Source organism: Myiozetetes cayanensis, unplaced genomic scaffold (genome assembly GCF_022539395.1).
Source record: "Myiozetetes cayanensis isolate MyiCay16 unplaced genomic scaffold, myiCay2020 scf4, whole genome shotgun sequence".
Taxonomy (NCBI): domain Eukaryota; kingdom Metazoa; phylum Chordata; class Aves; order Passeriformes; family Tyrannidae; genus Myiozetetes; species Myiozetetes cayanensis.
Window position 1 is genome coordinate 21,192,651 of NW_026087631.1, and position 12,731 is coordinate 21,205,381.

General features: G+C 40.0%; 1 protein-coding gene across 2 annotated transcripts in view; it reads left to right on the forward strand.

Moving 5' to 3' along the window:
• Nucleotides 1–12,731, forward strand: part of MCTP1 (multiple C2 and transmembrane domain containing 1) — a 188,710-nt gene that overhangs the window by 22,184 nt on the left and 153,795 nt on the right. For both annotated transcript variants that reach the window (XM_050329308.1, XM_050329307.1), the window contains exon 3: nt 10,823–10,965. In XM_050329308.1, the coding sequence (XP_050185265.1) occupies nt 10,823–10,965 (143 nt within the window). The remainder of the gene's footprint in view (nt 1–10,822; nt 10,966–12,731) is intronic.

Consider the following 12,731-nt stretch of genomic DNA (forward strand, 5'->3'; position numbering starts at 1 on the left):
TGTACTTTAGGTACAGTCTATATTTTATGATTACTTAGTTAATTTCTGATCTGATTGAAGTAGACAGTGGAATCTCCATCAGTGCGAGTGGACCAGAATTTTTTCAGCTTTAATAGTTACATGTGTAAATAGTATGTAAAATATATTAGAATCCTATAAAAATTCAAAAGAAAGAAAACAATAAAATAATCTTCTATTTCTTGTTAGAAGTGCTGTTAATACATTTCTCATGTTTTCTAGAAAAGGCCATTTAATGGGTTGAATTTTACAATTAAAAATAGAAACTAGAGAAACTCTCTGGTAAGTGCTTATAAATAGCTGTTCAGAGTGATCTTGGGGGCATTTCTATGTATTTTGGTTACAGGTCAATTTAGAAGAATAAGAGGGATTCTAATGAAACTTGATAATATCAGTGTAACATAAACTGTCAGTAAGAAATGATGCACCAAATTGAGCAATGTGGTGTTCCTGCCCATGGCAGAGTGGTTGGAACAAAGTGATCTTTAAGATCCCTTCCAACCCAAACTATTCTATGAGTCTATGATATAACTTAATATTTAAAGGAGCCCAGCTCTCTAAAAATGCTTTTTCCAGGTTTTTTTTTTCGTCTTTTAAGACATCGTGGCTCCTGTATGCCCATTCAGCTAAACTCATGATCCAGTATAAAAAGAGTAAATTTGCTATTCAAATTTGTTTGTAAAACTTTCCTGCTGTCGTGACAGCATTGCCACTCTTGTTGAGTACTGGTAGAGAATGCTTTTGGATTAGCACATCAATACAGAGAAATCAAGACCAGTTTCAAGGGCAGAATCATTCTGATCAAAATACAAAATAGTATTTTGAACCATAGTACGTGTCATTTTATGGCGGATCCACTGAACCGTACAAAGTAAAGATCTTGTATTATCTCAGTCTGTCACCTAGTTACTCTTCTTACTGGCTACACTTTTATTAACAGCATTTCTAACTGCAAGGTGTCCCCTTTTGTTTATGTTCAGGAAGAAATTTTTAAAATAAAAGAATGCTGTCCATTAATCCCATCTGCAGTATTTTTGGACTTCTCCATTGATATCCTTGCAAAAATATTTAGGAAATAAAACAGGGAAAAGTGTTTACCAGGGTAGTTATTTTTCACTGATAATGAAAATCAGTTTGAAAGTATTAACTCATCTTCATATCAGGAGTGTGAAAATAGATAATTTTTAATCAGAATACTGTATCTTGACTTCTAATGGTGCCTGCCTTCTGTATTGATTTTTAGCTAACTTGATACAGTCATATCCTTGGTAGCTTTCACTGTAAAAATGTGAGAGTTTTACCAACAGGAGATGCTAACTATTCTACTGTAATTCTTTTTTGATTGCTGTTTGTCATTGATACAGTTTCTTATCATACAGGATTTGGTGAACAAATATGGTCATGTAAGTTAAGTTATAATACAAAAAATGATGGTCATGGAAAATGAACCCTCTAGCCAAGAGCAGCTCAGTTTTTAAGACTGTGTGCTGGTTTCTGTGAGGTTTTGTGACTGTAAAAATTCAGAGACAGTTATTCTGTGTCTAAAAATTATTTGAGCATTGACTGTGCTCAGAATCTGAGTTTAACCCTGGAAAAGGAAACTACTGTGTTTCTCTGTGTTACGGCCCTGTCTGGACTGCATAGAAGCTCAGATTTATGAAAAGGGCTTGCTGTATATTTATTCTGAAGTGAGATAAAGCACATATATACATATATATATCTGTATAGTTACTAATTTATAGTTATTCATATTATTCACAGGAAAGTGAATCATAGGCACAATCCATCTCTGAGTGATCTTAGTCTCAGCATATAGATATGCACAAAACACAGTTAGAGACAGATGAGAAAGTGTTAGGAACTTCATTTCATCCACAGAAGAGCTCTACTTCTCATAGCAGTATCATGATGTGAATGCTTTGGTGTGAGCTATGTGGCATGAGATTTAGAATGAGGGAAGAGCTGGGCTTAAGTGAGGCCAGTCTATTATATACTAGCACAAATTCTTGCAAAAGCCAGAAAGTTTCCTACTATTCCACTAAGAGCAGCAGGAGATACTTATATGATGCAAGGTAGAGTTTACTATTGCGTTGCCATTATTCCAGTCCATTTGGGTTTATTGGCGTGGAGGTCATACTGTTTGCCTGCTGATCAACCAATGTACTTTGTCCAAAGCACACATTGCATGGCTTTGTACTTGTTCTTTCTTGTAATAGTTTAGCCACATCATTTGGATTCTTTTTCTCTCAAACTGTGAAACTGTAGCTGCGATTCCATTTTCATAGAATCATAGAATCATAGCATCAGATGAGTTGGAAAGGACCTCTGAGATCATCAAGTCCAACCCTTGGTCCCCTATCACTGTGGTGACTAGACTATGGCACGAAATGCCACATCCAGTCTCATCTTAAAAACCTCCAGGGATGGAGAATCTGCCACTTCCCTGGGCAGCCCATTCCAATGCCTGATTACTCTGTCTGTAAAGAATTTCTTCCTAATACCTAACCAAAGCCTCCCCTGGCAGAGCTTAAGACCATGCCCTTTACTGATAGTTGCCTGGGAGAAGAGACCAACCCCCACCTGACTACAACCTCCTTTCAGGTAGTTGTAGAGAGTGATGAGGTCTCCTCTGAGCCTCCTCTTCTCCAGACTAAACAATCCCAGCTCCTTCTACCTCTCCTCATAGCACTTGTGTTCAAGTCCCTTTACCAGCCTGGTTGTTTTTCTCCGGACCTGCTCCAGCACCTCAATATCCTTCCTGAACTGAGGGGCCCAGAACTGGACACAGCACTCCAGGTGTGGCCTCATGAGCACTGAGTACAGGGGAAGAATCACTTCAATTCCCATCAAGTGATTCTTCCCTGGTCCTGCTGGCCACACTGTTCCTGATCCAGATCAGGATGCCATTGGCCTTCTTGGCCACCTGGGCACTCTGCTGGCTCATGTTCACCTTCCTGTCAATCCAAACTCACAGATCCCTTTCTGCCTGGCTGCTCTCCAGCCACTCTGTGCCCAGCCTGTAGCGCTGCAGGGGTTGTTGTGGCCAAAGTGCAGGACCCGGCACTTGGCCTTGTTGAACCTCACCCTGTTGGAGTCAGCCCAACTCTCCAGACTGTCCAGGTCCCTCTGCGGAGCCCTCCTCCTTCCAGCTGATTGACACTCCCCCCCGAGTTTGGTGTCCGCTGCAGATTTGCTAATGATGGACTCAATCCCCTCATCTAAATCATCAGTAAAGATATTAAACAGAACTGGGCCCAGCACTGATCCCTGGGGGACACCACTGGTGACCGGCCGCCAGCTGGATGCAGCCCCGTTCACCAGCACTCTCTGGGCCCGGCCCTCCAGCCAGTTCTTAACCCAGCACAGAGTGCCCCTGTCCAAGCCGTGGGCTGCAGCTCTTTCAGGAGTATATTATGGGAGACAGTGTCAAAGGCTGTGCTGAAGTCCAGATAGACACATCCACAGCCTTCCCCTCATCCACCAGGTGGGTCACCTGATCATAAAAGGAGATCAGGTTGGTCAGACAGGACCTGCCCCTCCTAAACCCATGCTGGCTGGGTCTAATCCCTTGTCCATCCTGTAGGTGCTGTGTGATTGCACTCAGAATGATCTGCTCCATAACCTTGCCAGGCACTGAGGTCAGGCTGACAGGCCTGGAGTTTCCTGGGTCCTCCTTGCAGCCCTTTTTGTAGATTGGCGTGACATTCACCAACTTCCAATCATCTGGGACCTCCCCAGATGGAGAGCGGCTTGGCAAGCTCTTCTGCCAACTCCCTCATCACCCTTAAGATGGATTCTATCTGGTTCCATAGACTTGCAAGGATCCAGGTGGCTCAGCAGGTTGCTGTTTCCTCGTCGATTACAGGGGACTATGCAGCTTCCTGGCTCTGTCTACCAGTTCCAGAAGCCAGTTGTCCTGAGGACGACCTGACATAGGTTGAAGCAAAGAAGGTGTTAAATACCTCAGTCTTTTCCTCATCTTTGGTGACTATGTTCCCCTCCATGTCCAACAAAAAATGATTTTCCTTGCCCCCCGCCTTTTGCTATTGGATATTTTGCTTTGGATAACTCTTGCCATTTTTACACAAAGTGCTTGATGATTCAAGCTATTAATAACAGCTTCTGTTTCCCAGTGTATTTCAGTGTGTTTATCTTCTGCTATTTGTCTCATCACTGCTTGAGGTACTACAATATTCCTATTTGCTCTTACCCACCATCCTTCAGAATTTAGGTGGGATTTTAAAGTTTTAGCTAGCTTTTCTTTCTGGGCCTGGTACTCCAGGGTTGCATCTGAAAGGTTCACACATTTTAATGGAGTAACTACTAGGATGCTTTTCTGTGCCTCCTTTCTAGCAGCTTTGTCTGCTTGTCGATTTCCAACATTATTGGTGTGTTTCCAAACTGATGACCTTTACAGTGCATAATATCCTCTTTGATTGGTAACTGAACACTTTCCAGTGGTTGTTTAATGATGTCTCTATACTTCACAGGAGATCCTTGTGCTGAAAGGAGCCCTCGTTCTTTTAAGATAGCTCCATGGGTGTGTACTACTCCAAATGTACATTTAGAATCACTCCATATGTTGTTCTTACCTTCAGACAATTCTAGGGCTTGCTGCAAAGTGATAAGCTCAGCTCTTTGAGCGGAGGTTTTAACAGGAACAGGTTAGCTTTGATTACTTCCATTTGAGTTACTACTGAATACCTGGATTTCCGCTCTCCTTTGCACACAAAACTGCTCCCATCTGTGAATAGTCCTCAGTTTGGATCTTCTATTGGAGTGTGCCTTAAGGCTTCCCTGCTGAAGTCAACTCTCTCAATAGTTTTTGAACTCTTGTGGGAGGACAGTCCATTTTGATTGGGTTTTACATCCTCTCTGGTGACTTTCCCATTTAAAGCAAACAGAGATTGACTTAGAGTTGCAAGGGGTGTGTGGAGGAAAGCACCCTTAACACCCAAAACAGTGAACCACTCATCAGATACCTTAATTGTGGTTAGAAATATAATAAGGATTTGCTAATACTAGATGTATTGCACTGTTTTATTAGTAGCTCTTGTACTGGTCTGTATTCATTAGTATGAGGCCTTTTACTAGTAAGATGGGAGTATTATATTTTGACTCACATTCCCTTAGTAATCCATGTTACACACATTTAGTAATTAATTCCTCTTACCTCTGTCTAGCTTCTAATTCCAAAGGATATTGTTTCAGCCATACCAGTCTGACATCTGGTTTCAGCCCTATTCTGACTGGCTCTGCTGCTTTTGATCTCCCCAGAATTCCAGAAGCCCACACCAATGGAGTAACAGCTTTTCCCACCTCTTCTGGGATTTCCTTTGTTGTGTTTGGTTGTTGTAACAACATAAAATCCTGGTCCAACAGCATTTCACTATAAAAAATTAGATACTTGTATTTGTTCATTTTCAAATATTATCTCTTCCTAACAAAACTACTGGGCATTCAGGCATATATAGAAATTGATATGTTAACCACTGTTTACCTGTGTGGAATTTTTAGAGGTTGGAAAAAATGGCAAAGTTCTGCTTTTCCTGGTTGCACAGTGGCATTTATAATATTTTGGCTCAGAGCCCTTTTACATATATTGAGAACAAAATAAACTACCCTGTGTCCACCACAAAAATCACCCGTTCATTCCTCAGTGTCTAGCGGTCAGCTGGAGAGACCTCCCCCTTGTGCTTTATCTAATATAATTTTAATAGCATAATTACCTTTGGAATAGTCTTTCATTCCACATATATATGATCTCTAATAACTGATCAGTAACTTCCTTTCAACTTAATTTTTAAGATTCTGCCAAGTTAGTGGATGGAATATGATTATCTACTGTCCCCTACTGGATTCCTTGAGCATGCATTCTTTCTCTCTTCCTCACTTTCCTCTGCGTTATCCCCACTTTTTGAAGTCAAAAGCTTTGTTCCAGTGGAGTACCAAAAACTCTTGCCAAATACACCCAGAATTGTCAGGAGTAATAGAACCCTCTAACACTGTCGTTTTAGTGTTAGAAAGCAAGACATTAGTTTACTTGCAGCATAGGTTGTGTATGTGGCCAACAAAAATCCTGTCTTCATGCTGACACCAATACATTACTTTTTCACCTATTTTTACATTTTTAACAAACAAATTATTATTATTCATTGCTTCTTAATTACATGATTCTCTTTCATTAGTTACTATTCTACCTTCTATTGGTTATTAATTTCTCACTTTCTATGCTAATTAAGTCCACATCTTAAGTCTTTTTAGTATTTTTTTTCCTCTGGTAGGGACCTTCCTGCACATATACTGAATCTCTCGTTAATTCTTTTCTTTATCTGCTGGGTTCTGCAAAATGTCCTTGGTAGTTCATTCCAGATGTCCAACAATACATCTTTCTCTCTCAGGCTTTGTTCATTGAAGCATATCAAAGTTTAACAAAACTTACAGTTTTAGTACTTTTCCCAAACTATGTTCTGACAAAAGTAGCTTATAACAATTTTTTGCTATATACTGGCTAAAAGTGATATGAGGCCTGACACAACTTATGAGTAATTAAAACAACTAATTAAAAGTTTAATTAAAACTATATATTAAAATCAAATATCAGAAAAGCTGTATAATTCCAACAGTAGTTTGACTTTGTTCATATGGAGTGAAGGGCAAAAATACTGTAGAGGAGTATAAAGGCTTTTGCATCATCCTTTCCATCTCACTAGCACAAGTTATGGGGGAGCAGTCTTAAGCTCCCCTGTGTTCACCACTGAATTTTGTTCAGCTAGCAGTTTATCACATTATATTCAATAAGATTTCATTACGAAAAAAATCTATACAACAAGTGGCCTAACAATGTTGAAAAGCCTGTTATGAAGCCTCATGAACCAGTTAAACAAACAAATATAATTTGTGGGGAATTCATTTTCTTTCTCTCTGGTAGAACTTGGATTACTTTGCTCACTAAATTTGCCTTTTTTTGATATACACTCTATTACAGCTCTGGCTCCTTCCAAAAAGTAGTTTAGTAGGCCTGTCAACAAACATATTAAATATTTCTCCAGCAAAATATTTTTTATCTTCCTACTGTGTGCTTATGAGACCTAATCTATGTCCTGAACTTGCAATGTGCATTTTAGGAGATGTCTGTAAAGAGAGAGAGTGATGTTAGAACTTGGTGTTAGTGCTAGAGTTGGACCTGCGGAGAGAGCTTGCTTCATGGGGCCAAATCATAGTGACTGCAATAGTAGATACTTTTTCTCCTGGACATTGGCAACATCTTTGGGTGAGTTAGGCCAGTATTGCCTAGGAACAGAGAGACTACAACCCTGTGCCAAGAGTCCTTATTGCCTTTACACAGGTGATGTTGGTGCTTCAGCAAGAGAGCAGTCTCTCACAGTTTGGGTTTTTGGAGAGAAGGTTTTCTGCTATTTAAATCAATTCTCCCATGTATGCACATAGACACAAAGATGTACACAAGCGAAAAATTCCCCTTGAGTTCCGTGAAATACTCAGGTTAGGTGCCTTGGTATATTTCAAAGGCTAGAGGGTTGAGCTTTGAGGATTAGGGGGATTTTCACGTGTCCAAACTGTGGGCTGTCAGCTTCTCCAAGGAGAATGTTGTGGGAGACATTATTAAAGGCTTTACTGAGGTCCAGGTAGACAACATTCACAACTGTCACTGATTCACTAGGTGGGTAACCTGGTCATAAAAGAAGATCAGGTGAGTCAAGCAGGACCAGCCTTTCCTAAACCCATGCTGCCTAGGCCTGATGCCTTGACTGCTCTGTATGTACCATGTGATCAGTCAAGATAATCTGTTCTATAACCTTCCCAGGCACCAAGGTCAGGTTGACAGGCCTTTAGTTCCCCACATCCTGCTTCTAACCCTTCCTGGGGATGTTCATCACATTGGCTAATCTCCAGTCATCTGGGACCTGTCCAGTTAGCCAGGACTGATGATAAATGATGGAGAGCAGCTTTGCTAGGTCTTCCACTAACTCCCTCAGTATTCCTAGATGAATCCTATCTGGTCCCATAGACTGGTCCAAATGGCTCAGGAAGTGACTAACTACTTCCTCCTGAATTACATGAGGTTTATTCTGCTCCCTGTCCCTGTCTACTAGCTCAAGGACTGGTTTGCATGAGGATAACTGGTCTTGCTGTTAAAGATTGAGGTGAAGTAGGCATTAAGTACCTCAGAATTTTCCTCATCGTTGGTGACAGTGTTGCCCCACATGTTCAATAAAGGATGGAGGTTTTCCTTGGACCTCCTTTTGTTGCTAATCTATTTATGAAAATACTTCTTATTATCTTTCACATCACTGGCTAGACTGAGTTGTAGCTGAGCTTTTGCCTTTCTGATTTTCTCTCTACATGACCTAACAACATCCTGGTACTCTTCCTGAGTTGCCTGCTCTTTCTTCCAAAAGTCATAACCCCTCTTTTCTCCCTGAGTTCCAGCAAAACTCTCTGTTCAGCCAGGCCAGTCTCCTTCCCTGACAGCTCATCTTTCAGCACATAAGGACATCTTACTCCTACATCTTTAAGATTTCCTTCTTAAAGTATGTCAAAAACTCTATAATTTCGTGATCACTATGTCCAAGATGGCTTCTGACCACGACATCTCCCACCAACCCTTCTCTCTTCATAAACAGCAGGTTTACCAGGGCACTACCCTGGTAGCCTCACTTACCAGCTGCAACAGGAATTTATCTTCCACACGGTCCAGGAACCTCTCAGACTGCTTCCTCTCTGCTGTGTTTTCAGCAGACAACCGTCAACATCTCCCACAAGAACAAGGTCTGGTGACCATGAAACGTCAGCCAGCGACTTACAGAATACATTATCTGCCTTTTCATCCTGGTTGGATGGTCTGTAACAGTCCCACCAGAATGCCTTGTTAGCCTTCCCCCTGATTCTTACCCATAGGGCACTCAACCTTATCACCACTATCCTTGAGCTCTGTACAGTCAAAACACTCCCTTAATGTAGAGAGCTCCTTCACTGCCTCTCCTTCCTCGCCTGTCCCTTCTGAAGAGCTCCTGACCATCCACTGCACTCCAGTTATGCAGTCATTTCACCATGTTCTGTGATGATCACTGTGTCATAGCTTTCCTGCTGCACAGTGGCTTCCAGCTCCTTCTGTTTGTTACCCCTGTTGTGTGCATTGGTATAGGTGCACTTCAGCTGGGCTATTGATTTCACCCCCAACACTGGCATACTGCCTCCAGGCTCATGTCTAGTGAGCCTTGTCTTATCCCCTTCTCCCTTCAAAGCCCTCTCATTCAACTCTTCCAATTCACAAGCTAATATCCTTTTCTCCCTCTTTAGATGTTGCAGGCTGTCGGGGGATGACTGATTTTGCCCTCCCCTACCTTAGTCGTGCAAGAATTCCTGGTACAATCAAAGGATGCTTCAGTGCCAAACGGTTTACACAAAGGCCAAGCCTAGCAGGATTCCTGAGGATGTAGAGTGGTCCTGAGGAGCAGTGGGATGGGACACCCCCTGGTGTCCATATTCAAAATATTCTTCACGTTACACAGAATTAAGTAAAGTATCTGATCTTTGCCTTCAAAATCACCACCACTACTTGAATAACCAAGGAACAAGTTAGTTATGCTAGGCAAAACATTTTTGTGCCACTGAAGCTGTGCCCAAGTAATTATGGATGGAAATGACTCTAACGCTGTCACATGAGACCCAGGTTTTCCACCTCTATAGCTTTTTGAAAAGGGAGATATAACTTTAGGTAAAGAATACTGACATCTTCTGGCTGAATGAAATAATGCAAAGAGCTCCAGTCTTACCTTCCAAATTTATGTTTAGAAGAATGTGTTGCAGTTTTAAGAAAAGCAAATGACTGTATTTTCCAGTAGATGGAAATACAAACTTCTAAAATATACCAGGATTTTGAAAAGCCTTAATAGTAAAAAAAAAAAAAAAAAGTCTTGTCTTATAATTTTACTGCTGTTCATGAAGTTGCAACTGTTATTCATGATAGAGTTATTGTTTATTTTAAGATAGTCTTTGATCAATTAGTCTCAGATGTGCTCTTGGATGACTGCTATTTTTGGTGCCCACCCAGGAGTCCTCCTTCCACCAATTCCTTGTAACACCAGCCCCACGTTCTCTGTTCATGCTATACTTAACATTTTTCTTTCAGTACCCTTCAGGGTTGTCTTTCTGGTCACACTTAGTTGTTACTCAGTTGTATTGGGGGGCTTAGACCTGTGCTCTCTGGTGACTAGGTGATTGCTGCAAGAAGCATGTCATGAACTTTATGGACTGACTTTAGAGTTAGTTTTCTCATTGTGAGTGTTGTAGGAAGTGAGTCTTTATGGAAGATGAAGCCTGGACACATTAAAGTCAGTGAAGAGTTATGCTAGTCGTGTCTGTGGACTATGTGTCTTTCGAAAGACACAAGATAATTAGATTAATATTATACAGGAGTAATATTAACTATATAATCTAATTTTTGTGGTTGCATTAAGATAATATCCTAGCCTTAAGAAAGACATAGTTCTGTTAAGTAAAACCAACACTGCAGTAGCCAGTATTTCATGTGTGACTTTGGGACTGGATTGCAAGCAACAGAAAGGGATGCAAACACCCATTTGATATTAACAGAGTCAATTTCCTCAGTAATGACACCCTGGAAAATAATAGATTGTGACAATAAAAAATTCTTTCATCTGACGGTGTTTTCAATTTGACTGTCTATAGAAATTATATGTAGTTCTGTTTGAAGTAATTTAGTCTCCATTCCCTTACTGTATTACAAAGATATAATTAATAGTATACATGTCTTTAACAGGAACGAGTGATCCATATGTCAAGTTCAAACTTGGAGGGAAAGAAGTATTTAGAAGTAAAACAGTACACAAGAACCTCAATCCTGTGTGGGAAGAAAAAGCTAACATTCTTATAGATAACCTAAGAGAACCATTGTATATAAAGGTAGGACACTATCTTACATATGTTGGACAAATTGCAACAGAAGAGTTATTGAAAGAGTTTAATTTTGTGATTTTTGTATCCTGAAAAGTTTATTGTACAATAGTGCATTGCTAAAGAATATTTAGAATGAAAATTATTTAAATTATCTCTGTAGAATAATGATATCAGCATTTTAAAAAGTGGCAAATACAGGTATTTTTGTTTATTTTAAGTCATCATTATTTTGTATTTTTTAGTGTGTTATTAGCAGAGCACAGAGAAAATAAACTTTCATGGTGATGGCATCCCTTTTATTTATGGAAGTATTGCGTAATTCTGATATGAAGCACAATCTTTTGCATTAAAAACAATTCTTTGCTGAGGTCTATTTAAGAATTTGTCAGGTTGTATGCCTGATTCTCCTAAATTTTCTAATTTTTCAGTTTGTACTGAACACAGTGGGTTTGCTTCTGTATTTCATAACATTTTATTCTCTCAAGTTTTTTTATATTTTAGCTCTCCTGAAGATAACACAGGTGGTTTTGTGATATTAAAGGCACTTATTATTCTGAAAAAACAGATAGCTTGAGTTTAAATCAAATAGAGAACAGAGTAATAAGCAGCACTGCCACTAGTACTTCTTAGCTGTCCATATGGAATGGGAACTAGAAAAGCTGTGATCATTGTTTTATACGCATAGAACAGAAAGTTACTTTCCTGGCCCCAGAAAAGTTTGTAGTTTGTAGTAATCTATATCCAAAAGTGGAGCCCCTGGTGGTCTAGTGGTAAGGGCGCGGCGCTGTCACCGCCGAGGCCCAGATTCGATTCCCGGTCAGGGACACTCCCAGGCAGATGGAGCTCGTTAGCCCTTAAAAAGGCAACCCATCTACGTCCTAAGGACCTCGCTGCCACCGTCCAAGCTCACTTGGCCCCGGCAGATGAACCTTAGGATTAAAGGGTGGGCTCAGTTCCGCGCACACTGTGTCTCACCTAAAAAATCCAATGCGCAGGCTGGAAGGTGTAAAGACCTTCCCCAGATCTTCGCTCGCAAAGACTGGCCATTATTATATCCAAAAGTGATCCATAATTGTGTAAAATAAAAAATTAAGTTCTAAAAAATGTTATTAGAGAAACTGTAGTCTTAGGATTCTAAGTAGAACATGCATACATAACAAATACTTGAAAAAGTAGGAAACTTGTCTTACCTGTGTAATCCTTTTGAATTGATATGAAATTATGTGATGTTTAGATCAGTATCAGTCTTAATCTAAAATTTGTGACAGTTTTTTTAACTGAAAAATCAAGTTGTAGATTTTTTTAGTAGATGAATGCCACTTAAACAGCCTTTAAGTATTAATCTGTCCTGTGTTTCATATATTCTCATCAGATGGAGTACATCATTACTAGAAAAGCCTGAAATTTAATTAGACTTCTCAAATGCCATTTTCCTACTGTTATTATGCTTAGTGATTCAAAAGGAATGAACAGGTGCCCAGTACAGTGAAAGAGAAAGGAAGATGCAAAAAAGGTCACTTGCAACATAACTATCAGTTTTGGTTTACCTATGCCAAGTACTAACCCTGCAGTAGGGTAACAAGGGAATAGGTGTGTATGTAATTATTTTTTCCCTAGGAAAACTATGTCAAGTGGTATAATGTTTATCATGGTTGCATTCTGAACATGCTTGTGAAGTATTTCAAGTTTTATAGCTTGTTCAGATACTTTAAGACATGACTGAACTTTATTAAGTCAGCTGAAAAGGCTTATTTGGTTTCCCTCTTGGTAAT